The 24,725-nt window shown below is 36.4% G+C and overlaps 1 protein-coding gene across 7 annotated transcripts in view; it reads left to right on the top strand.

The window, feature by feature from the left end:
* MYSM1 (Myb like, SWIRM and MPN domains 1) overlaps nt 1-24,725 on the top strand; it is a 42,231-nt gene that overhangs the window by 10,980 nt on the left and 6,526 nt on the right. The window contains exons 7-20 of one of the 7 annotated variants that reach the window (XR_014144875.1): nt 1,467-1,565; nt 3,882-4,648; nt 8,851-8,981; nt 10,093-10,196; nt 11,648-11,725; nt 13,443-13,528; nt 16,243-16,297; nt 16,650-16,700; nt 17,383-17,457; nt 18,073-18,261; nt 19,246-19,378; nt 19,772-19,886; nt 24,283-24,388; nt 24,570-24,624. Coding sequence is in view for 3 of the 7 variants with exons in the window: in XM_081818498.1 (XP_081674624.1) it covers nt 1,467-1,565; nt 3,882-4,648; nt 8,851-8,981; nt 10,093-10,196; nt 11,648-11,725; nt 13,443-13,528; nt 16,243-16,297; nt 16,650-16,700; nt 17,383-17,457; nt 18,073-18,261; nt 19,246-19,378; nt 24,283-24,388; nt 24,567-24,624 (1,932 nt within the window). In the remaining 4 variants the exon portion in view is untranslated. Of the gene's footprint in view, nt 1-1,466; nt 1,566-3,881; nt 4,649-8,850; nt 8,982-10,092; nt 10,197-11,647; nt 11,726-13,442; nt 13,529-16,242; nt 16,298-16,649; nt 16,701-17,382; nt 17,458-18,072; nt 18,262-19,245; nt 19,379-19,771; nt 19,887-24,282; nt 24,389-24,566; nt 24,625-24,725 lie in introns of those variants that run through there. The other 6 variants (XR_014144874.1, XM_081818500.1, XM_081818498.1 and 3 more) reach the window with 6 other exon arrangements.

Genomic DNA, 24,725 nt, shown 5'->3' with positions numbered 1-24,725 from the left:
CTGTGATTCAACAGTCTTAACACAATTCACAGTGCTCACCATAGCACATACCCTCCCCAATGTCTATCACCCAGCCACCCCATCCCTCCCACCCCCCACCACTCCAGCAACCCTCAGTTTGTTTCCTGAGATGAATTCCTCATATCAGTGAGATCATATGTGTATTCCCAGCCTTTTTAACTTACTGATACATTTTGCTTATACACTGAGTTCTCTCAGGCTTTAGAGAAAGGAATTATCTGGTACCGAATGATGAAGGAAAATTTTTCCTTCCCTTTTGGCATAGAATTGTCTCTTTGCTCTATTTTGAAATTGGTGAGTGTTTTCTTTGCTCCTCTTGTTAGTGTACCCGCTCCAATTTTCATAATGCTCAAGCCCCTACAATCCCAACTGGTTATACTTTGTCCAGATCTTTGATGTGTCCAGAAGTGCTCTATCCTATGAAGTTACTCATTTGCCTTCATCCCACAATGAATATAATTGTTCAGTAAGTTGATCTTAGCTAGGTGTTAGTTAATAACAATCTTAATTAATTTATATTTACTAAGAATTTTCCTAGAAATGCTTTCAGTTTTAAGAAATTGTTCTCATGTCAGATATTCTCATGAATCTCAGAAATAAGTATATAATTAATTTATCATTTGGGTCAGGTTTTGAAGATGATTTGCCACTGTAACCTGTAAATGTCATAACCTGTCGTGTAAATCTGGCCCTGGGATCAGCTTCCCTGAGTTGTGGAGATATGGTGAAGATTTATGTATCAAATAGTAGACTTGATACCCAAAAATTCCTTTTAGCTTTAAAATTATATTGCATTCCTTTCTATACTTCAGAAAACACCAGAGCTCCCTCAGGGTTTCAGTTTTTTCCCCACCACAGCTTTGTCATTAGCGGGCATAAGCCTTTAACAGTACAGGGGTATAGGAAGGTGTTGGTTGCAGGTTGCTTCATTTGTGATTCATTTGTTCTTCGAAGTCGGTTTTCTGTGATACCTGTGTAGAGTAAAAGTATCTGCTATGGGACAGGTAATGGATATTGTGCCAGATGGAATCTGGGTAAAAAAAGATATTTTGAAATTAGTGTCAGAATGTAATCAGTTGATTCTATAAATGGAAAATGGAACCTGCCTCTTTTTCAGGCACTTGTTTTTTTAGATTTGGAACATCATAATGTGCAATATGAATACATACGGTTAGGAATCCATAAAAGTTGTGGATCTTCATTTAGATAGCTGTAAAAAGAAAACTAATTCCTAAATCATTTTGGTCAGTTTTCAGACGTCGAGAATCCAAAAGAGTATGGGCTTTGCTTTTAAGAGTCTTAGCTTATATATGTGGTTTCATTGTGTACTTTAGAAAATAAATAAAGATGGGTTGTTCTTTTAGGTTTTTTTTTAATGTGCAGTTGCGTGGACTATTAACGAGTAAGTTAATCAAAATCAATTTCTTTTCCATTTTGATAACTAGGCTAAATTTGGCCGAAGGTGGACCAAAATTGCAAAGCTAATTGGAAGTCGCACTGTTTTACAAGTTAAGAGTTATGCCAGGCAATACTTTAAAAATAAGGTAAGCAGGATATAAATATCCTAGTTAATAATAATATTTGCAATAAATAAAATTAGGAAGCAAAAATTGTGCTTTAATTTGGGCATTAATGTCAATTTTCAAAGTTTTCATAGTGAAAATATTTTATATTCATAAAGTACTCAACACATGTTTATCCTCAAAAATCTCAAAGCATAGCTTAAGTGTTTTGAGTATTGCGATTAGAGGTCATTGTTTCCTGGAAAATATCTTTTCTTTTTAAAGATTTGCATTGTAGCTTTTTTTGTTTTTATTACTATTTCTTTTATTAGCAAGATGCCTATTTGTAAATTCTGAGAAGAGTTTGACTTAAAAACCAGTCTTTTCAATATGTGAGTACAAGACCCGGTCCAGAAAAACAAGCCCATGAGCTCTAGAATGGTGTTTGAAAATGCACATTGTTAGGGTGCCTGACTGGCTCAGTTGGCAGAGCGTGCTACTCCTGATCTCGCAGTCATGAGTTCAAGCCCCATGTTGGGCACAGAGCTTACCTCTGTCCTTGCTGCAAGAGAGGCTGGGGAAGTTTCTGGATTTTACTTGGAGGTTTAAAGCTCATAGCAAAATTGACACTGGATGTTCCAGAAGCTTGGACTGGCTCCTGCTCTGTTTTGTTCCTGCTCCATTCTCATGGCGGCAGCTTCCACTACATTCTCAGGACTCGACGGTCTGTGGCTCCAGCCTACTTCTCTGCTGGGCCTCCTCCTGCAGGCACCCGGGACATCATGGTAGCCTCAGAACTTCTGTCCAAAGATTTGCATTGTAGCTTTTAGGAATGATTAGAGCTTAGGGACCATAAATGCTAACATGATGCTAAAATCTGTTTAATAACAATGAAACTTATAATTTTTATGAGGAATTATATGAAAACTTCAGTAAGTTGCAGTGTTCAGAAAAGCATAGTTATGGTCTAGTTCTTTAATCTTTCTAGTAATCTGTGCTGTGTTCAACCATGTAGTTTTGATATTTAGTAATTTTTAATATGTTCTCTGCTTGAGTTCTGGGAACATAATTCTATAGAATTTGACAGGGTCTTAAGTGAAATACGCTATTTTCTTTCAATGCAAATAATGGGTTTTATCCTGCATACAAGATTTATAGAACTTTGTGTCATTTGAGTATAGGAAGTAAAGAATGGAATGGATTCATTATACATCAATCATCTGCTCCCCTTTTAACCAAGCAAACGTATTTTCAAGGCAGCCTGGCAAGGTTAAGGTATTCTGGAAGAGAATAAAGCTTAATTTGGTTATTCCTGTCCCCATGCTTCTCAGACTGGAACATGCAGAGCATCTTGGGGTGTCAGTTTTACTCAAAGACTTGGGGTGAAAGGATACATCATGATGTTAAAAGAGACATTCATATGAAATATAATATGAAATCTTATCTGAATTTTTAAGGTAAAAACAAGAGACTTCAAGTAAATAGCAAGGTTGTTAAAGGCTATTCCAGGTCATATGTCCAAATCTCCTTTTCTCTCCTGCTACCCTTTCTTCTCTACATAATAAGCCAATTAACCTCAAATACTAGATCCTAGGATTCTGTTGTGATACAGGATCCGTAAGTAAGCTCTTTTTAAGAGCTGTCATCCCTTGGGTATGCCAGTCACATACAAAATTTTTCAAAAACCGTGTATGTGAAGATTTTATTTCAAATCATTTATATTCATTGATAGTCATTTTCTTCTCCATGACTAGATATTTATGCCTATAATAGTACCTATGGAAGATAATGTCATGCCTTAAATTATAAGCTGTATAATATTGGAGCTACATTAAATGAACCTTTACAAAATAGTTTGTTTCTATTATATCTGTATTTAAATGAAAAATGAATTTAATTTACTAAATAAAGATACGTGACATAGATTCCCTTAAATAATGGGCTGTTTAGCATTATAAAAAATAATCAGCTGAGGTATCTGACATTCTAAGAAATTAGCCATTAAAAATATTTTAATATCTTAAAGAATACCTTAGTATGACAGTTGTTGGTTCATTCTCTGTGGTTGATCTGAGACAGTCCTGTTTTAAACAATACTGAAAAACAAATAGCAGTTGTACAAGGTCATAGGTCATGATTATTTGATTAATACCATGAATGAGTCAAATATAGTGATAGAAATTTGAAATGATGACATTTTACATTTAAAATGCAGTAAATCCTTAGAAGAAAAGCACAATAAAGGTATAATACACCATTGATGTGTACTCAGTTTAATAATACAGTATTTATTATATGTGTGCCAGTGGTTAAATTTTTAAATGTTAATATGGGGATTTTATCTTGATTTTTAATAAGGTAAAATTAGATGGTCCAGAGAAGGAAACACCAAATGAGAAGAGCAGCAGTGACCTTCAGATTAAAAATGAAGATGAAGGCACAAAGGCATGGACGCCATCAGATTTAAGGGGACGTGCTGATCCCAACTTGAATGCTATAAAAATTGAAAAGTTATCTGATGATGAAGAAGTAGACATCACAGATGAGGCAGATGAGTTGACTTCTCAAGCTCCCCAAAAGAATCCTAGCAATGATGTCTTATTAAACATTCCTAATAGTAAAAGTCATGAAACCAGTCAAGGGGAATTTATTGCTTCCAACCAGGAAGATTCTGTATCTGAATCTTCCAAAGAGTATTTTCAGAATATAAAGCAGGGAGAAATGGAAGCACTTTCAAGCTCAGGAAGTAAATTTTGGACTGAAAAACAGAGCGTTAGTGACAAAAAATCAGCTGAGTTAAATGATCAGAAATGTAATAAACTGATGAAAAACTCTGAAAAACATGATGGAAATGGAATAATAGATGCTGCCAGGCCATTGCCTTCTCCAGAGCCTTGTGAAGTTCAGGAAGACTTGAGTGATACTGAAGTGCTTTTTCATTCTTCCTGTCAAATGGAGGAGAGCCATGAGGAAGAAGAGCTGAAGCCACCAGAACAAGAAGTAGAAATAGATAGAAATACCATTCAAGAAGAAGAAAAACAAGCAATTCCTGAGTTCTTTGAGGGGCGCCAAGCTAAAACACCAGAACGCTATTTGAAAATTAGGAATTACATTTTGGATCAGTGGTAAGGAAGAATTATATTTTAGATACTGTTGTAAAACTTACGATGCTCTAGAGTATTTTAATTAGGCCTATGCAGAATTTAGTGTTTTACATTGCTAGTGATGCAGAGAGCTTGAACATATGAATATATTTTAATAGGCAAGACTTAAAATTTCTCACAGTGAAATTTTCTTTGAAAGCTTTGGTAGATATTGTTATCTCTAGCTATCTCAGCCCATCTGTCTATTCATTAAGAGTATTTGGTCCTGGATTAAAAGGATAATTTGCTTTAAGAAGCAGTTTCTTAGGACAGTGTTAGGAAGATACAGAAAACACTACTGTACTGGAAAAGGGGGAGAATGTCTTTCCTAGTTTATCATGTACTTGTAAGTACAAAAAGAAAATTTTGGTGACAGAAGGGTATTTCTGTCATTAAATGTGGCTAGATTACAGAAACCATTCTAAATTGCTATAAATGCTTTCTTTCAGTTTTGATCTTGTAACATAAAGCGTTAATAATCCCTTCAGCCAGCTTCAGGATGCAGGAATTTTCTGATATGTGAAGTTTATCTTGTAAATTGTCAAAATTTGAATTATTTAGCATTGGATAGGGCACAAACCAAAAAACTTCCCACCTTATTAGCGTAAGTGCTCTGCAGATAATTTGAATTTTTCATGACATTTTAATTAAGACATTATCAAACATTCATAATTGTTGTTACTGCTTCAGGAGATACTGAATTGTGTATCCCATTACAGAGGACTTTTGCTGTAACTTAGGAAGATTGTCCAAGCAAAACAAATAACCAGGCTTATTACATCAGTAACCTTCATTGCCCACACAATATTAATTTGGCTTTTAAAGATAGCTCTATTCTAAATGACTTTTGTTCTTGTTCTTCACTGACTGATGGTTGAGATGGCTAAAAGTAAAATTTCTGGGTAAGGGTGGTATGAAATGAAAGAAGAATTATAAGGAACAACTGATAGTTGCATAGTGCTTTACAGTTACGGAAAGCTTTTCTATGTTGTTTGATTCCTCACAACAGTCCTATAGAATAGGCAGGTGGTATTTTCTGTGTTTGATAGATTCTGCGGCCAGGAGAGGTTTAGGGGCCTGCCTTTAATTATACAACCAGCTACTGACAGAAGGACCTATGTGGAGGTCTCGACTCTGTCCATCACCCTCTCCATTATTTCACATTGCCTATTCATTCACACTATGGAAGAAGACCAATCAAATTAGATCTCTATGGGTATCTAATTTTGTTTTTGGAAATAAGAGGATAAATGGCCAAAATTGAAGGACTACAAAATAATATCTCAAAGTTTTTTTATCTTTATGAATCATCAGTGAGTGACCTAATGGTGCTTTAATTAATTTCACTTACTTGAATTTTGGATTCTCAATAAGGCAGAATAACTTATATTGATGATATAAATTATATGGCAGTAGTTTCCTAATGACATTTGCCTTAGTTCATAAAACCAGTTAAATGTTGTTTCAATATAGTGATTTAGCAAAACAGTATGAAAGCAGAAAGAAATGTTTTGAACAGGAACTCAAAACTATTCTCTTCAGAAATAGAAGAGGGGACTGGAGGTGGTGTTAAAAAAAAAAAAAGAAGAGTAAAGTTTTAAAATAAGAAAGACCTGCTAGATTTGTTTGTAGCTAAAAGATCCTTTCCATAGAAACACATGCAACTGACTCCCTGTTTAGGGGTATGTTTTATTAAGATAGGAACCAATACCATTATTGAATGCCTACCAAATGTTTTTAAATGTATTTAAATAATCTCCAGTCCTCTTGACAACTTTGTCCTCCTTTTAAGATGAGAAAAATGAGGTTCAGAGAGGAAAAGAAACTTGTTCCAGGTCACATTAGGGGAAGGTGATTTCAGGGTCTTGCAGTCTTGACTCCTTATTTTCACACTTCATCTCAGGTCCTTCACCCAGACTTTTCACTCTGCCTTGGATACTTCCCCCACTCTGCCCCCCAGATGTTGATGAATTGTGCTTCGTCCTCTCCTTCAGGTCTGCTCCAGGGAAATTAGAGGACTTCACTGACCACCCTATCTAAAATAGCTCACATCCCTGCCTCCCACTCTCTTACTCTGTATTTTATTAGTCTTCATAGAACTTATTACTACTGAAAATACTATGTTATTTGTGTATTGTCTCCTTCCTCACTCCTCCTTCCCCATGATAATACAGGCTTCACATGGGCAGATTTTTGTCTGTTTTATTCATTGTTACACCCCTAGTGCTTAGGGCAATGCTTGTTCTAAGTAAATACAGAGGCACTCTATTTGTTAAGGGGAAAAGATGGTGCAAATGAAACATGAATAGGTATCCTTAGAGGACTTACCGTTTTTTTGTTTTTTTTTTTAAGATTTTTTTTATTTATTAGAGAGAGAGTGTGCACACAAGTGAAGGGAGAGGTAGAGGACAGAGGGAGAAGCAAGACTCCCTGCTGAGCAGGGGGCCCAACGTGGGGCTCCATCCCAGGACCCTGGGGTCATGAGCTGAAGGCAGATGCCTAACTGACTGAGTCACCCAGGCGCCCCTAGAGGCCTTTCCGTTTGTTCAGCATCATGCTAGTGCTGAGCTCTGTTTAAAGACTTTTGATTTGGGTAATCTTTAATTAAATCAGTACAGTTTTTAGATTCCTGTAAATTTTTGGTAGCTGGTTACACTGTGCTTATTCCTGTTCTCTTGGCTTCATTTGTGCAGTTTGTTTCCTTTCACACTGAAGTTGAAGTGAAAAAACACTGAAACCTCAACTTTTCAGTGGAATTTCTTTTTTTTTCCCCTAAGATTATATTTATTTATTTTAGAGAGCGCATGTGAGTGGGGGAAAGGACAGAGGCAGAGGGAGAGAATCCCAAGCTGACCCCCTGCTGAGCACCAGCCAATATGAGACTCAGTCTCACAACCTTGAGATCTTGGTGACCTGAGTGGAAACCAAGAGTCAGATGCTTAACCGATTGAGCCACCCAGGTGCCCCTCCAACATCACAAGTTAACTTTTTGCCTTCCCTGAATGTCTGTAGAATTAATGATTTTAAATTTGGTTTCTGCTTAGACAGGCCTTCCCTGAATACCCTGTCTAAAATAGTCTGCACGTAGTTCTCTCACTCTATCCCCTATTCTTACTTTTTCTTCCTAGCGCTTGTTGCTACCTGCCATTATAATATATATTATTTATTTTATGTACATATAATTCATTATATATATTCTATCAGCATGTAAGGTCAGGAACTTTATATTTATCTCTGGATCCTTAGTGCCCAAAACAGTGCCTGGTGTGTAGGATGCAAAATAAATGTTTGTAAAATAAAATAAAGATTAAATAAATACCTTTTATATGATATGTATGAATACTTGGTTTATAACGTCCGTATGAAAATCTTGACTTTAACTTCCATAAATAAGTACTTTAATCCCCCTGACTTGTTTTCTCATCTCTAAAGTAAGAATAATAAAAGCTGCTTTGTAGAGTTATGAGGATTAAGGTTGTATAAATATTAGTACTGGCGTAAGTGTTCAGTAATTGTTTGCTACTATGAGTAAGTTCTCCATTACTCTTAACCTGTATCTACTGTGGCACAATAAGTATATTCGGTAAATATGTGTTTTATTATGTAAACCTTTTAATTTTTTCATAGTCTTTGGGCATTTCTTGATTCCTTTGAAATCCCCTGTAATATCTGTTTTCCATGGAGAGTAAGCACTTGGTATTTATTGGTCTAATGTTTAAAAGCCAATAAACTTTTAAGTATTTGTAAGGTAGCTTATAATTAAAAGATACTGTCCAGCAAAGTAAAAGTAGATGAACCTAAGTAATATATTAAAAAATAAGGAAAGCCTAATACTAAATACTTTAGATATATTATCAGAGTGCCCTTTTTATTCAAAGATGAGGCTTGAATTTGGATCTGTAGACAAAGCTTCTAACTTTAAAATCCTGGAATAACTGGAATTTATTACATTTCATATGGGAAAGAAATAATACTTAATAACAATCACATTATACTCATAAGTTATTGTATCATTTAAAGATATTTAAAATTGGGTTTTATGTATTAGCATTGTTTTTACTACACATTTACAGATTGAGGGGGGTAAATTTTTAAGATATTTCAAATATTAAAAGTTTTCCCCAGAAATCTTTTTTTCATGTTTTTATTTATCCAAAATAACTGTACTTCCATCTCTTAATTAGGGAGATATGCAAACCGAAATACTTAAATAAGACCTCAGTACGTCCTGGCCTGAAGAACTGTGGGGATGTTAATTGTATTGGACGGATTCATACATACCTCGAGTTGATAGGAGCAATCAATTTTGGATGTGGTAAAAATAAAAACCCAACAACATCTTTTACTCAACATTTTTTATCTTTAGAGCACCCATTAACTTCTTCAGTGGTTAGAATTCAAGCAGATTTTAGTATAGATAGAGAATTCAGGAAGATGCTATGACATTATGTAATCAATGTATTATTGAGGTTTTTTTTTTTAAACAGATTTCTGTTGATTAAACTATATTTTCCGGTAACCTACAGTGAAAATTGGTGGTATGAAAGGGAAAAATATGCAGTCTAAGTAGTAGAAATAATTTAACAGTGCTGCTCTTTGTCAAGTAAAAGTAAAGTCATTTTAAGAAAAATGTAGTAATAGCCCATTTAATCTGCGAAATCTGTATTAATGCTAGAAATACTGTCTAGCAGTGTTTAAATAAAGGAAATAATTTATGAGCCCCTACACTTAAATGTAATAAAAGTGCCAAAATATTTTTCATGGAAGAAAGTTTCTTTCACCCTAGTTTTTCTCAAATTTAAAGTCAATGAATATGCATGATTTTAAATGTTTTCTTCACTTCTATTGAATTAACATGACACAAACATTTTGAAGAAAGATAACAGTAGTTGCAAAGTGATAAGGTAATTAGAACTTTGTAACCCATGGTTTCAGAGGAGTATATTGTATATTGTATGTGTATGGGAAGACAGCTAACCAGAATGTTTCCTTTCAGAGATTATTTCATAGAGAGAGAGAGAATTCACAGTCTGCCCTGTGGTCTGTCCTTCATTTCAGTGTCTTTGTTTCCCCAAGCACTGTATATGGGACTGACTGGTCAAGAAAGCTAAGGTGTCACAGCTTCCTCAGCCACAAAAGAAAAATCATGTTTTCAGTATTAGATCTTTGAATTCAGCAAAGTGTCCTTAGCACACAGTTAATTAGAAATTAAATTACCCATCTCACGAATACCCCATTTTACTGGGATTTCCTTAAGAGTCTTTTACGTGAGAACTTCCAAGTGATTGTAGATTAAGATAGATGCTCAGGTGTAACAGAACTTAGACATTGGCTTACAACTTACAGTCAGTGTAGATGTGTCTTCCTAGGTAAGAAATGAGTTTCAGAAAGTAATAGAGTGTTCTGTTTTTCCTGAATTCCAATAGAACAGGCTGTGTACAACAGGCCACAACCAGTTGACAAAGGACGAGTCAGAGACCGAAAAGCTACAGGGGAAGCGTACCGGCTTGCACGGCGCCTGCAGTCTGCGGTAAGCAACCACCCTTGCCAACGCAGCGCTCCAGAGTGCTCCTTGCCCTGTTAAGTGAGGCGTGCTTCCTTCTCGCCAGCTGCTTAACAAGTGGACGTTTAGTGGACGAACTGGTTTTCTCTTGTATTTCACCTTAGCCGTTCACTTTCCTGGTTCCTGTTCAGTTCCATGTTAGTTTAAAAGTCAAAAACCAAAAAAACCTCACGGGTCACTGGCCAGCTTGACACAGAAGCATGGTGCTTTGCTAGCGTGGTCTTAGACTGCTGGTTCTGGTTTCTGTACCTAGTGTGTCTTTTACAACCATACAGTTAAACTCTTTTTGTCCTCCTCAGTTACTTTGTTAGTTTAAAAGTCTTACCTTTGAGAGTCAGCTTTTTGGAATAGCTGTCCAAACTATTGTAAGCTTTCTTTGTTAATTCTTGAGGTTAGTGAGTTTTAAAATTTCTTACAATTCATGAGTCTTATTTTTTTTTAAAGATTTTATTTATTTATTTGGCAGAGAGACACAGCAAGAGAGGGAACACAAGCAGGGGGAGTGGGAGAGGGAGAAGCAGGCCTCCCGTGGAGCCCGGAGCCCGACGCGGGGTTCGATCCCAGGGCTCTGGGATCATGACCTGAGCCGAAGGCAAACACTTAACAACTGAGCCACCCAGGCGCCCCACCTGAGTCTTATTTTAAAAATGGGTAATCCTACAAGTCCTCTAAAAGGCAGAGTCATATTGGGTTCTTGTTGGTTTTACTAATAAAATAGGTTAAATTGGTAATAGGTGAGGCAAATGAAGAAAAGTGCCGATAATAGAGTGGGTATTTTTCTCAGAGTATTTAGGCCGTAAACCATTTCTACCTAGATTTACTGTAGTAAAAAAGGATGTTTTTAGATATGGTTGCTGGAAAGGGTGCTTTTTATATGCTGGCTTCTGAGCCAGTGCATTTTAAAGGCTTCAGTATTGAGGTTTACAAAACTGGGTATTAGTAGTTCAACTAACTTTGTACTTTTTTATTAATTATATCCACTAGGCAGTCTTTCCCTTTTTAAGGCTGAGAAATAATTAATTTGCTTCTAGTTTTCAATAACCTACCTCTTGCTGTGGGTTCTTGCAAGTTTTCTACCACAAGTGGTTGAAAGGGAAGTCATTTTCTTGGTGGTTCTTTTGGTCTTAAAAATAGCTTTTGTCCTAGTGTTTAACTCATAAAGGTGAAGAGAAATTAAACTTCAAGAAGAAATCCAAGTAAAATTCAGAAAATCATTACTGATTTATTTTTGAGCAGAGTGCTATTAAAGATAAATTAATAAAATAAAATTTTGTCAGGCATTGCCAATCAGAGATTATATTTTAATGAAGAAATTAACTGATTTTTAGAAAAATATCATTTTGGTGTTGTATATTAGTGTGCTGTGATTTCTTCGAGTTAACCTTGTTACCTTTTGCTTTATTTTAATCTTACCCCAGCGCACAAGGAGACGTAGGGTCCGAGACCCATGGGGAAATTGGTGTGATGCAAAAGACTTAGAAGGACAAACCTTTGAGGTAACTTTGACCTTTGCAAATAGCTCATTAGTGAAAGTTGTTCTCTCAATTATATTTGTATATCTTAATACCACATGTATTACACTCGTTTGTGTTGGTGTGTGTGTGTGTGTATCCTTCCCATGTTAATTTGCTTGTCTAGAAGTCACCAATAAATAACAAAATAAAGGCATTGGTACACTTAACTAGGAGTTTGATTAATTTTCTGTATTTTAATTATCTACCTCTGCATTCTGGTCTCTAGCTCAAGAATAATCTGCCAATGTGCCAGGAAGTTGGTATGCCTAATTCATTTCAGTAAACATTTATAGAATGATGTTCTGATAGACCATTTAAAATATTGTCCCACACATTAGACATAAATTGAATTACAAATATTAAAGTATTTCTACTAATAGAAACTGGTTATAAAAGGAAACATAGGCAATGAATGTGTGTGTGTGTGTGTATTCTATTTGTGAACAACTAGTGCAGTAGAATGGAAAGAATGTGCGAATGGGTGCTTATTGGCTTTGTTACCTTGACCAGTTTCTTAACCTCACTAAAATTCAGATTTTTATCTATAGAGTGTGGGTAATATCTCTCTCAAAGAATTGTTGTGAGAATTAAGTGAAGTAAACGGGATAAAATGTGTGGAGGTCCTAGTACTAGGCACTTAATAAGCCTTGCATATACCAATTAGTAAATGTTACTTTTCCTCCTGGGTTTCAGTGCAAAAAAAAAAAAAAAAAGGTTCTCCTCTTTTTCTCTTCCCCATTCCCTGTCCTCAACCTTACACCTGAGCACCAGTCTAGGTACAACATTAGTTAATGCCTGGTTTCTGCCTAGAAGGAACTTAATTTCTAGTAGGAAAGATGACCTGTGATAAGTTACATAAGATTGGTCTTAAGAAATGTCAGGTCTTCCCCAAAGGTTGTGATTAGAGGAGGTATCACAGAAAATGTGATATTTCATCTGTGACATAAAGGATGAGCCAGGAGAATTAGTACATGAGGGCATCCCAGGCTAAGGGAGCGGCATAAACAAAAGTACAAATGGGGAAAAATACCAGACATATTCTGGAAAAGATGCATAGTTCATTTGGACTAGAGTATAAGAGTGGTAGTAGAAGTGGGATGAAAGATGTGTTTTGTACTTACTATTATCAGGGTTTTATAAACATTAATCAAATCAATCATCACAATAACACCAGGACATTGTTGTTATTACTACTTGTGTTCCCATGTTAAAGGTAAGAAACTAAAGCACAGAAAGCTTCAGTAACTTGGCCAGGGTCGTCACCCAGTAAGTGGCAGAGCCAGGCATTCTATCTCCAGAATCTGTGCTCTTTATCATTATGTTGCGATGTCTCCTGGTTGGGAAAGAAAACTCTTAACACAGTAGGACTTGGTGACTAGAAATGGGGAATAAGTAAGAGGAGGGACTCAGGTGATTCTGAAGTTTTTGAACCTGGGTGACTGGTGCCATTAATTGAAATAGGCAAAACAAGAGAAGGTATACATTTTAAGTTTGGTGTGGCTGTAGATTTTGGAACAATTTTTTTTATATATTATCCAGCATTTCGATTTGTTAGTAGAAAGAAGGAGACACATCTACATCAACATAGTGGATCTCATTCTCACATGCCTTTAAATATGGTTTAAAGAGTTGTTTTTGTTTTAATTCTGCCTCTCAGTGGCTGATGGACTCTTTGATCAACCTGTGTTTTATGTTTTAGCATCTCTCTGCTGAGGAATTGGCAAGAAGAAAAGAGGAAAAATGTAAACCTGTTAAATCCTCAAAAGTACCAAGACCAACAAAAAGGTATAGTGTTATATAACTATGATTTTTTTAATTTATCACAAATGATTAGGAAATGAATGGAAAAAATATCTGATATAACATTATATTCATATTAAGTTGAAAAATACTAAAATTTTTGAAATTTTTTATTTCACTGATTATCAATTTGGAAGACCTTGAGCAAAAGTTTTAAATTTATTTGGGTTTAGTGATCATAGGATCCAACATATGCTGTAAAGGGGCCTTAATTATGACAGGTAGTCATTCAACTCCTTAGACATTATAAATAGATAACTCTTGAAATGACTAGTTCTTTCTTTAGTTGGTGTGGATTGTTAGCAAGGTTTCTTGTTTTTGAATAATCTGATATTTATAACCTGTAATAATAAAGGTCACCAAGTAAGTTAAATGTCTTGATTTTCTAGACCCTTACTTTCTGCAGATGCCCCATTGAATAGACTATAGTTTTGTCAGTGTCCCTTTTAAAACAAGATATCTAGGAATGGCACTAAGTCATATTCAGTGGAAAGAGCCCTGATGCTTAACCAGGGGTATGTCCCCAGGTAAGTTACATAAGGCCTTAAGCCTTCAGTCCTCATTTATAAAATAGTAACTATAATAGCTAACACTGTTAGTTAGCTAAATTTTAAGCACTTCATGTATATTAACTCATTTAATCCACATAACTACCCTATGCAGTAGTTAATATCATTCCCATTTTATAGGTGAGAAAACTGAGGCACAAAGAGCTTGAGCAACTTGCCCCCCGTGCTTGTTAGTGGCGAAGCTGTGATTTAAATCCAGGCAGTTAGGTTTAAGAATCCATACTGCGAACTATTACATTATATATCACTTCTATAAAATAAAAATTAAAACTTACAGTTGTGAGAGTAAGTTAAATGAGATAAACTATGTAAAAAAGATAGTCATCCCTAAGCTAGGACTCCTCATCTAGTATCCAGACATTGGATTTTCTGAATCTAAATGTGAGACATATTTATTGTGATTTCCAGGTCCTTGTTCCAGTTTGTCAGGATCTTTCTGAATCCAGATCCACTTTTCTCAATTAGCCTTCGTAGCTTTGAATCATCAACATTTCAATAAGCTTACCTCTTCTGTCATTGACCACTGATTAAAATGTTTAAATGAGATAAATGTAAGCCTCAGACATCATTGTTCAATCAGCTGTACATTGCTACAGTTAACCTGTGTTTTTTCATCTTATGCAGAAGAAAAATCTTGGCAGGTATCTTGCTTATATTCAGATAGAATATATTTGAATCTTTATGAGTCTGCTAGTTTCTAGCAGATCAGTCGTATCAGAAATGAAATTTAGATTTACTTATCATGACATATTTTCATAGATCCATTATTATTATTCTTAGTAGTCACCTCTTCACTTGCTAAAGGCTCAAAATCACCTGTTTAATAATCTTTTCCAGAATTTTCCAATATTTACATCTAATTTCTCTGCTTCTAAAGTCTGCTTTTTTGTATGTTTTGAAAACAAGCCCAGGGCACCTGGGTGGCAGGTCATGATCTCAGGGTCATGAGATCGAGCCCCGGGTTAGAGCCCCACACTGGGCTTCGTGCTGGGCTTGGAGCCTGCTTGGGATTCTCCCCTCCACCACTCACACATGCATACATTCTTTCTCTTTCTAAAAAAATAAATAAAATGAAAACAAGCCATTGCAATAATTGCCTATTCATAGTCCTCCACTAATTTTTCCATTCTGTACAGTTCCTCCAACAAGATCAGTGGGGTTTCACATCATGCTTCTTCAGTGCTCTGGGATGCATACACTGTCTTTCTATTCTTTTTATTCATGCACTTTTTTATTTGAGGATCTTTCCCCTTCATTCAACAAATATTTCTGAATGTTTGTTATGTATCAGGCACTGTTCTAGGCACTTGGGATGCAAAGTGTCTGACTTTTGGAACTAACAGTCTCTGGTAGAATGGGAACTGAATAGTCCTGCTGTTTTCTAGTCCTATTAACATGAACATATTCCTTGTTTGTTTGGGTTTTTTCTTTCTCTGAACATAGCCTAAAAAAACCTTATTAATCATTCTTAATATCTTTCTCAAACCTCAGTTCTTCACTGGTAAAAGCCTTTCTAACATTTCTCTCAGATTTATACGTGCTTTTGTATTCTACCCTTGCTTATGTGCCCCTCTTTTTGTCTTTTTTTTTTTAACTCTTTCATTTTAAAATAAGTTTATCATAGAGCTTTTTATATACATTAATTTCTTTAGCAGAACTGCTTCTTGTTTATTCATTCAGCAAAAATTTATTGAGTACCTACTCTATGCTGATATGGTACTTATAAGTGTTTTTGAGAAACTTTCCTCTTTCTTGAATTTTCTTACCCATGTCATGTCAGGGAGTTGGTTACATTTTCTTCAAACTTTTTGAAACCTGCTTTCAATGTAGGACACATGTGTGGGTACTTATAATGAATATTCTTCTCTTTGGGTGTTAAAAGAAATTAAGGCAACAGAATTACTTTCTCTCAAAGGTCCTGTCATTTCCCATCTTTTATTGAGTCCAAAAAAACAGTGCTTCTTTCAAAAGGGTTGTATGGAACGTCCTTAAGAAATTCTCCTAGTTTAGTATTTTTCTGAGAATTGGGGTTTAGATTATTGATGCACATTTTCTAATTTAAATGAATGTGATTTTCCGGATCTTGTTATTGAGATTATATTAGAAATGATTTTTTTTTTTCTTTTCCAGCTCATTTGATCCCTTCCAACTGATACCTTGTAATTTTTTCAGTGAAGAAAAGCAGGTACTATTTATGCATCAGTGAATGGCCATAAATAATGCCCCCCTGTCAGACATGAAGTATTTCTTTTTCTGTGTGTGCAAGGCATATATATATATATATATATATATGAAAGATTGGATAAGGCAGGGTACATTAAGGGTCAAATGAGTGATACAAATGGGAAATGAAAGAGCATTTCTCCATGCTAGGATTTTAAATGATAATATTTTAAAAATCTCTAGTTTGTGCTGAGCCTTGGTTGGTGATGAGAACTTAGTGTAACATGTGAAGGAGGAAAGGGTGGACATTCCAGTGAGGAAGAACAAAATCTCTATTTTTATGCTCCCCCATTTTTTTTTTTTTTATATTTCAGGAGCCATTTCAGGTGAAAGTGGCTTCAGAAGCACTTTTAATAATGGATTTGGTAAGGATAATCTATTGTGCTTACTTACTCTGATTTCTATTCTTGTGTATTTTTATTGCAGGCTTAAGAGAGAGTATGGAAGACGTGTATTTTGGATCTTAACTATCCTCTTTTACAAGGAATCTAAAAATAACTCTTTTCTTTTGGAGAAAAGCCAAACAATTGCATGTTTCCATATTTTAGAGAAAATAAATTAATGTGAGTTTTGCAGACTGTTTATCATCATTAACCCTATATTCATTTCCTGGTATCCTTTGTCTGCTGCCTTCTAGATAACTGCAACAAAGCACAACTACAATTTGGAGGCTCCTTGTTTGCACTAAATTCCAGAGACCTCCAACAGTTGTGTCTGTTTAGGGCGTTCTTCTATTATATCCATATGATACCTTTCCTGAGTAAGGAAAACAAATGGTATCTTCATTTTGTAAATTTAAAAATAGCATCTTGGAGTGTTTGAATGTTTGGTTCAAAGCTTCTCAGCTGGCAGTGAAGATAAATCTGAAATCCTAAATTTCTTTGCACTGAGCTTAGCATCTGATTCCTCCACTATGCTACTTTATTTTAGAAAAGCATAGTTACCGTACTTATAAATGACTCTCGTGTGATAAGTGAGTTTTATTCTGATTTTTTTGTCAGATGGATTTGTATGTTTGGGCTAAGTCTATTTTGTATTTCTTTTTAGCATGCTCATGTTTCTATGGCAGAAGTGATTGGTCTATTAGGAGGAAGATACTCAGAAGTTGATAAGATAGTTGAAGTAAGTTCTCACCTTTAAAAAATTTTTTTAATTATTTAGTACTGCTGCCATACCAAATGTTTATATAGATTTCAGTGGATATAATTAAAATACAGACTTTTACCCGTGATATAAATGAGACTATGCAAATGTGGGTTAGATATTCCCAGGAGTAAACTAGCATTCTGTATATTGAGCACCAGTCTCTTTTTACCATCAAGAAAGAGGGAGCACTGCCAGCCAGGCCTCCTCATTGCCCTCACCAATAAAAAGCTACAACTACTTTAAAGCCAGGAAACATGCACCTACCCTATAGTTGAAACTTCTCTGTTGCAATTATTATCATAAATAATGGGAGTCATTGGAAGACTGTGTTTGTACAGATATTATATGGGCTAACTTGGAGAACTAACAATTATTATGGCCTTGTTTGAGTAGAAACATGGATTCTGAGTTCCTATATACAACTGCACTTTTAGAGTGTCATTCATTGCAGGTTAAAGGCTGCTTGTGATACTGTCAAGTACTTTCATTAGCTTAAAAAAGTTTCTGTATCTACGTATGAAGAACTAAAACTTTAAGTAATAGAATTAACAGGATTTCAGTGTAACCGTATAAGGATTAATCTTTTTATAGGTCTGTGCAGCAGAGCCATGTAACAGTCTGAGTACAGGACTGCAGTGTGAGATGGATCCTGTCTCACAAACACAGGCCTCAGAGACCTTGGCTGTGAGAGGTTATAGTGTTATTGGATGGTATCATTCTCATCCTGCCTTTGATCCAAATCCTTCCTTACGAGATATTGACACTCAAGCCAAATACCAGGTGGGCTTCTAGGTCTTATGTGTACGTTGTGTGTAAATAATTGTACTTTTTCTCCTCCTTCATTGCTTTCTATTAAATAAATGTATTTTTAACATTTCTAGCAAAGTATTGCATTTCTAATATTATTTACATCTGGAGTTTTGAAATAACTTTGCATTTTTTCTGATCACTAGAGTAATATGTGTTTATTTAAACATTTGGGAGATCAGCTATTTGTTTAGTTCAGACAAACCATCTAAGTAACAGTGATAAGTACTGCCAGAGCCTTTAAAAATTTTTGGGAACTGGGCACCTGGGTAGCTCAGTCGGTTCAGTGTCTGGCTCTTGATTTTGGCTCAGGTAATGATCTCAGCGTCCTCAGATGAGCCCCGCATCAGGCTCCGCCCTCATCGTGGAGTCTACTTGGGATTCTTTTCCTCTTTGTCTCCTTCCCCCTCAACACCTCCCCCTGCTCAAGCTCTCTCTCTCTCTCTCTAAAGTAAATAAAATCTTCAAAAAAAAATTGATGGGAACAACTAGGATAGGGACTGGGTATGAGTGAAATAATCATTACCAGTCTATTTTACATCTCTGGGAAAGATGAAGTTTTGTTTGATTCTAACAGTTTATGTTAAATAGATGAATGTTTTTGCTGTCAGCAGCTGTTAATAAATTATTACCGTATTGATAAAGATTATAGCTGAAGCGTAGTGAAAATAATTTGTAAACATGTTCATGGCAAATACAGATTTTGCAGGCCAGGTGATGACCCTTAAAAGGGATCATTTCTGGTCACTTCTGGTTGGGTTGAGCACATTTTGGCCTAAAAAATTTAGAGTGTGGAATGATACATATTTCATTTAGTTGCTTTTTGGATGTGAAGTTTTTAACACACCTTTTGTCCCTTTTTCCCGAACCATTAGGTGTTTAAGATGTTGGTATGGGTAAATACTGATTTTTAAATTTATGCAGTCGAGACTAATTATATTTTTCTTTTAATTGTAGAGTTACTTCTCCAGAGGCGGTGCAAAGTTCATTGGAATGATTGTTAGTCCTTATAATCAGAGCAATCCTTTACCTTATTCCCAGATTACCTGCCTGGTTATAAGTGATGAAATTAGCTCAGATGGCTCTTACCGTAAGTTTTCAACAAAAACAACTTCACCTGATTTCTTTTTTTTTTTTTTAAAGATTTTATTTATTTATTTGAGAGAGAATGAGAGAGAGAACACATGAGAGGGGATAGGGTCAGAGGACGAAGCAGACTCCCCGCCGAGCAGGGAGCCCGATGCAGGACTCGATCCCGGGACTCCGGGATCATGACCTGAGCCGAAGGCAGTCGCTTAACCAACTGAGCCACCCAGGCGCCCCTTCACCTGATTTCTGCCATCATTTCTTTGAATCTTACATATTAAAGAATTTATAATTATGCGAAACTATGTGATGGAAAAGTTTGTACCCTCAACTAGGGATCACTGTTTGCACACCATGTAATGCAGCCATCCTCTTCCCTTTGGTGATATCCTTCTAGATTCAAGCCCCTACTCTGTTACCATGGCCACTGGGCAAAAGGATTACAACGTGGAGAAAAGTTTGGGCCAAGCAATGTCCATGTTAAGTACAGGCCTACCTCCAAGATATTGCAGGTTTGGCTCCATTAGTCAGATGAATTTTTTGGTTTCCCAGTGTATATAAAAGTTATGTTTACTCTGTACTATGGTTAAAAAATACTTTTGCTAAAAAATGCTAACCATCTGAGCTTTCAGCGAGTCATAATCACTAATCACAAATCACCATAACAAATATAACAATAATGAAAATTTTTAAATATTGCACGAATTGCCAAAATGTGACACAGAGACACGAAGTCAGCAAATGCTGTTGGAAAAATGGTGCTGGTAGACTTGTTTGACCGTAGGGTTGCCACAGACCTTCAGTTCATGAAAAAAACAATAGCTGTGAAATGAAGTGCAGTAAAGTGAAGCATAATAACCTGAGGTATGCCTGTATTAGAGACGCTCCTGTAAGCAAAATACACAGAGTCTCTGTTTTCAGGAAATTTCTTATGAATGCAGACTGACTTTCTCTGCAATGGCATTCAAATGGGGAAAAAAATGAAAAATGACCACCCTGTCACCAGCTCTCCATGGCCTCTCAGTTTTAGGCTTAACAGTGCCTGACTAGTTTCCTTCTCTTAGTTTCCATTCTGTCCCAAGAAAGACTGTGCTTTCTTGGGCTTAGGCCATCATATGATTGGGTTCATTTGGGAATTAGGTTCACTTGTGGTCCAGTCAGCTCTGGCTGGACAGGGAATAGATGTGGCAGACTAGGGAAGGGAGGGGAAAGGAAGAGGCGAGTGTGTACAGAAAGGAAAAGACTAGAAGAAACAGTGACATCTGTAGGATATTTATTCTCTCTTCTCTATCCTTACCACCACTGCTCTCATTCTCTGTCCTCTCTTGATGCTGTCACTGCACACTGTACTCTACCCCATTAGCTCGTGAGCTCCTTAAAGGTAGACGTGATACCAGATTTGTTTTTCTATCCTCGGTCTCTAGCACAAGACCTGGCATAAAGCAGGTACTGAGTGAATGTTTGTTTAACAAATTAATTTTGTTTTTCATAATGTCACTTAGATCCCGTCTCTTTGGTAAAGACCCTACCATTATCCCCATGTCATTGCAATTAGTTGCTCTGTTCTTTGTACACTGCAACACTTGTTTCCTGCCTTCATGGTGCTTTTGTCCTTTAATGTATCTCTTTAGCATGTCTCACTAAAATGTGAACCTCAGAGAGCCCAAACTGTCTTTGTCTGTGTAGCCCCAGCAACACCTAATCAATTGCCTTGAACTTAGGAAGTGGTCAGCACTCTATTGGTTTTTATTGAATGAATAGTATTGACACTGATTTCAGTTCAAAATGCCCGTTTTGAACATAACATTTGTATACAACATTCTTAAGCCCAATATAAAAAGTTACAAAAGGAGTAATCACAATTAATTTATTCTCAATTTAAGTCATCTTTTTAATCTCACAGTCTGCTAGATTTAGGGAGTGAGCCTGTACTCTGATGGTATCAGAGTATACAGAGAATACAGTAGCTACCAGTTACATAAGACTATTTAATTAGAATTAAATGAAATTTAAAATTCAGTTCCTAGAATTCTGCTTCTGGCCCAAAGGAAGTAACAAAGACCTCCCTGAAACAACCACAAAGCTGGACAAATGTATAAGACAATGGTGTTTAGGTCATAACGTCAGGCAGTGAGGGGATATGATTGCTGAGAGACGGGAAACAAATGAGGAGAGCCCCCGAATTACCCTAGCCTGCTTACCAACTTAACAGAGTTTCCAGGTATGACACAAGGAGGAGAACCCTACCCAGAGGCTGGCAGCCTGAGTTGAGGTGACAGAGAGACAGATGCAACTAAATTTGCAGGACAGGGGACCCGAGAGCAGAAAAGTACATGGAGAGCCCGACTCTGGAGATTTGTCAAAGGTACGAATTTAGTATTGCAAGAAAACACAGACCAGTGCATGTGAGGAAGAAAGTACCCCAGTCAGAGGCAGGAACCACTTGAAAGGATGAGAGAGGACAGTACTGGATGCTCTCATAAGCTATGATTGGACAGCATACAGGATTCAACATTATAATTGCAGAAAGTTCTGTTGAGCAGAGTTGTCACCTAAGTGCCTCTTAACACTGCTTACTCGGTCTTAGTCCTAGGCTCTTCACTTTGCTCTTCTTGGAAACATTCTGGTTCAAGAATTAAAGTTTTCTAGAAACCAGGGGATGTCTTGTGTTACTGTACTTTTAACTTAGGTTCTCTCTTCCTCGCCTTTCCTGGCGTGGCCTGTCCTTTCTTTTTTCCTGTTAGGTATATACCCAAATTCTACCTTTGAAATGTCTCTAATGGATAAGCATTTTCTATACTTGTATTAGTCAGGAAATACACTTAGTGACTAGTTTTCTTCTGATATTTTAATGGATTAAAAATATTTAGTACAAAAGGAAATTTGTACTGATTTTAGTGCCATTTTTTAACTTAGAAAAATATTCTTAATACCAAACAGAGCTGTATAGTTTGTGTATGTGCGTGCGTGTGTTTTCATGGTTTTCCACCAGCACAGACTGAAAATGCATTATTCTTTATTCTTATTTTTGGCTTTCATTAAGAGTAGGAGCTGCTTGCCTGGATTCAGACCCCAGCTCTGACATTTATTGGTTATTTTACCTTGGGCATATTACTTAGCCTTGCTCATTCCCTTTTGCCACATCTGTAAAATGTGAAAAAAATTACTACCTTGCTGGGGCACCTGGGTGGCTCAGTCAGTTAAGCATCTGACTTTGGCTCAGGTCATGATCTCAGGGTCCTGGGATGGAGACCTGCGTCATCTCCACCACACTCAGCAGGGAGTCTACTTCTCCCTACTTCTCCCTCTCCCTCTGTCATGCCCATCCCCCCCCGCCCCCACCACTCGTGCGCTCACGCTCTCTTTAATAAAAATTACTACCTTGCTTACAGGGGAGTTGTGAAAACTGCTGGTAATATATGTCAGGTGCTTAGGAAATAATAGATCTTCAGTAGGTAGTTGTGATTATACTGTTGTCTGTGCTTTTAAGTAATCCAAGCATATCAAGTAAATTATTGATATCACCAAAAGGAGTTTGCTTAATATCTTGTGTGCTGTAATGTGTCACTCTTCTTAAGTTTTTGGAGGGAAAAAGTGAAATGGAGGAGAATTGAAAAATGAAAAAAAAGAAAAGATCCACCTGAAAAAAATGGGGGTAAAGGCCTTTTTAGAACATATTGACAAAGTATGCTTATATTGTAAGGAAGTGTAGTCGTGGTGTTTTTTCCTTTCATTTTTTTCATGCCTTCTGATTTGCTGGCATTGTATTTACTTGAAAAGCCTTATATTAACAAAAACCCAGTTGAGAGGCAGTATATTGTAAAGTTAATAACAGAAACTCGAGCCAGACTGCCTGGGTTCAGATCCTGGCTCTACCTCTTCATAATTATATATATGCTGATGAACAGGTTATGTCTTTATCCCCTCCCCCCCAAAAAATGGGGGGACAATACTGGTAGCTAGTTCACTTAAGTCGCCTTACGTATATAAAGCACCTTAAGCCTGCCATGTAGTAAGCATTATGTAAGTTTTACTATTATTTTTATGGTATTGACCTTTGGTAATGAATCAGCTGAGCTTTTCTTTTAATACATTACAAATAAAGTTACAGGGGGATTTTGAAGGTTACATGAGAAATTTCCAAGTAGGCTCATCCTTGATATTTTTCCTTTGTAGCTGTGTGCATGGTATCCACCCCTTGGGCTCCTTTCCTCCAGAGTTTAGCTTGACAGAGAAGTGCAGTTGCTGCTTCTCCAGAGTTAATCTTATTCCCTGGCTGTTGTTAGATTAGCACCTACAGGGTGGTAAAGTGAATGTGGGCTCAGAAGCCAGGCCGACCTGCTGGGGCTTAAAACCCAGGCTCTTCCACTTCACCAGCCTAAACAGGTTGTTTCACTGGTCTCAGCCTCGGTTTCTTTGTCTGTTAAATAGGAATAATGCTTGCCTACCTTATAGCATTGCTGCAAGCTTAATCTGTATAAAAATAAAAATCACTGGGATGCAATATATCTTGTTTTGCGTAGCTAAGTGTCAGTTTAAGCCCGTGGTTCTGGCACAGTCTTTAACAATGCCCCCTTTCACTCAGAAAGTTTCCTGGTTTGGATATAAATTATGTAATCACCCTGCCTCTCAGTTCCTTACATTATATATATATACATATATATATATATAATTGTCATGCAAATGGTACTTTTACTTTTCTTTATTAGTATTAATTGCTTGCTTGGCATTAATGTGTTTGATGGACCAGGTTCAGCCAGGCAGTAAATATTTAATGAATGCCCACTATGTTTAAAGTGCTGTTCAGCTGGTCTGCCAAGTTGCGGGGATGAGGATTTTAGGTAATTAAAAGGAGATTGGGGATTTAAGAAATAGTTGATGACAGTCTGCTTCTTTATGCTTTTCTAGGTTTACCTTACAAATTTGAAGTACAACAGATGCTGGAAGAACCTCAGTGGGGATTAGTGTTTGAAAAGACAAGATGGATAATAGAAAAATATCGGTTATCGCATAGGTATGTACTGTGCTTTGAGATGGTTGCACATCTGCAGTGTTTCTCATTAAATTAGGTTTCAGAGAAAACCCAAGTTAAATATAAAATTATGATACATAGCATCAGTGACAGTTTATTACAAAACTGATTAGTTTATAGTATTTGTTTCATCAGTTTGTTTTCATATTTCTTCCAACAGCAGTGTCCCTATGGATAAAATCTTTCGCCGGGATTCTGACCTGACTTGTTTGCAGAAAGTAAGCTGGTTTCATTTTAATTGGTTCTATTGTTCATGGATTCTAAAGCTATTCATCTTGATGTGTTTTCCCATGATGCCAGATGCTTTGTGGATACATTT

The sequence above is a fragment of the Leptonychotes weddellii genome, chromosome 4 (genome assembly GCF_054177405.1).
Source record: "Leptonychotes weddellii isolate Sample4059 chromosome 4, ASM5417740v2, whole genome shotgun sequence".
In the NCBI taxonomy this organism is placed as follows: domain Eukaryota; kingdom Metazoa; phylum Chordata; class Mammalia; order Carnivora; family Phocidae; genus Leptonychotes; species Leptonychotes weddellii.
This window is presented reverse-complemented; position numbering and strand designations above follow the sequence as displayed.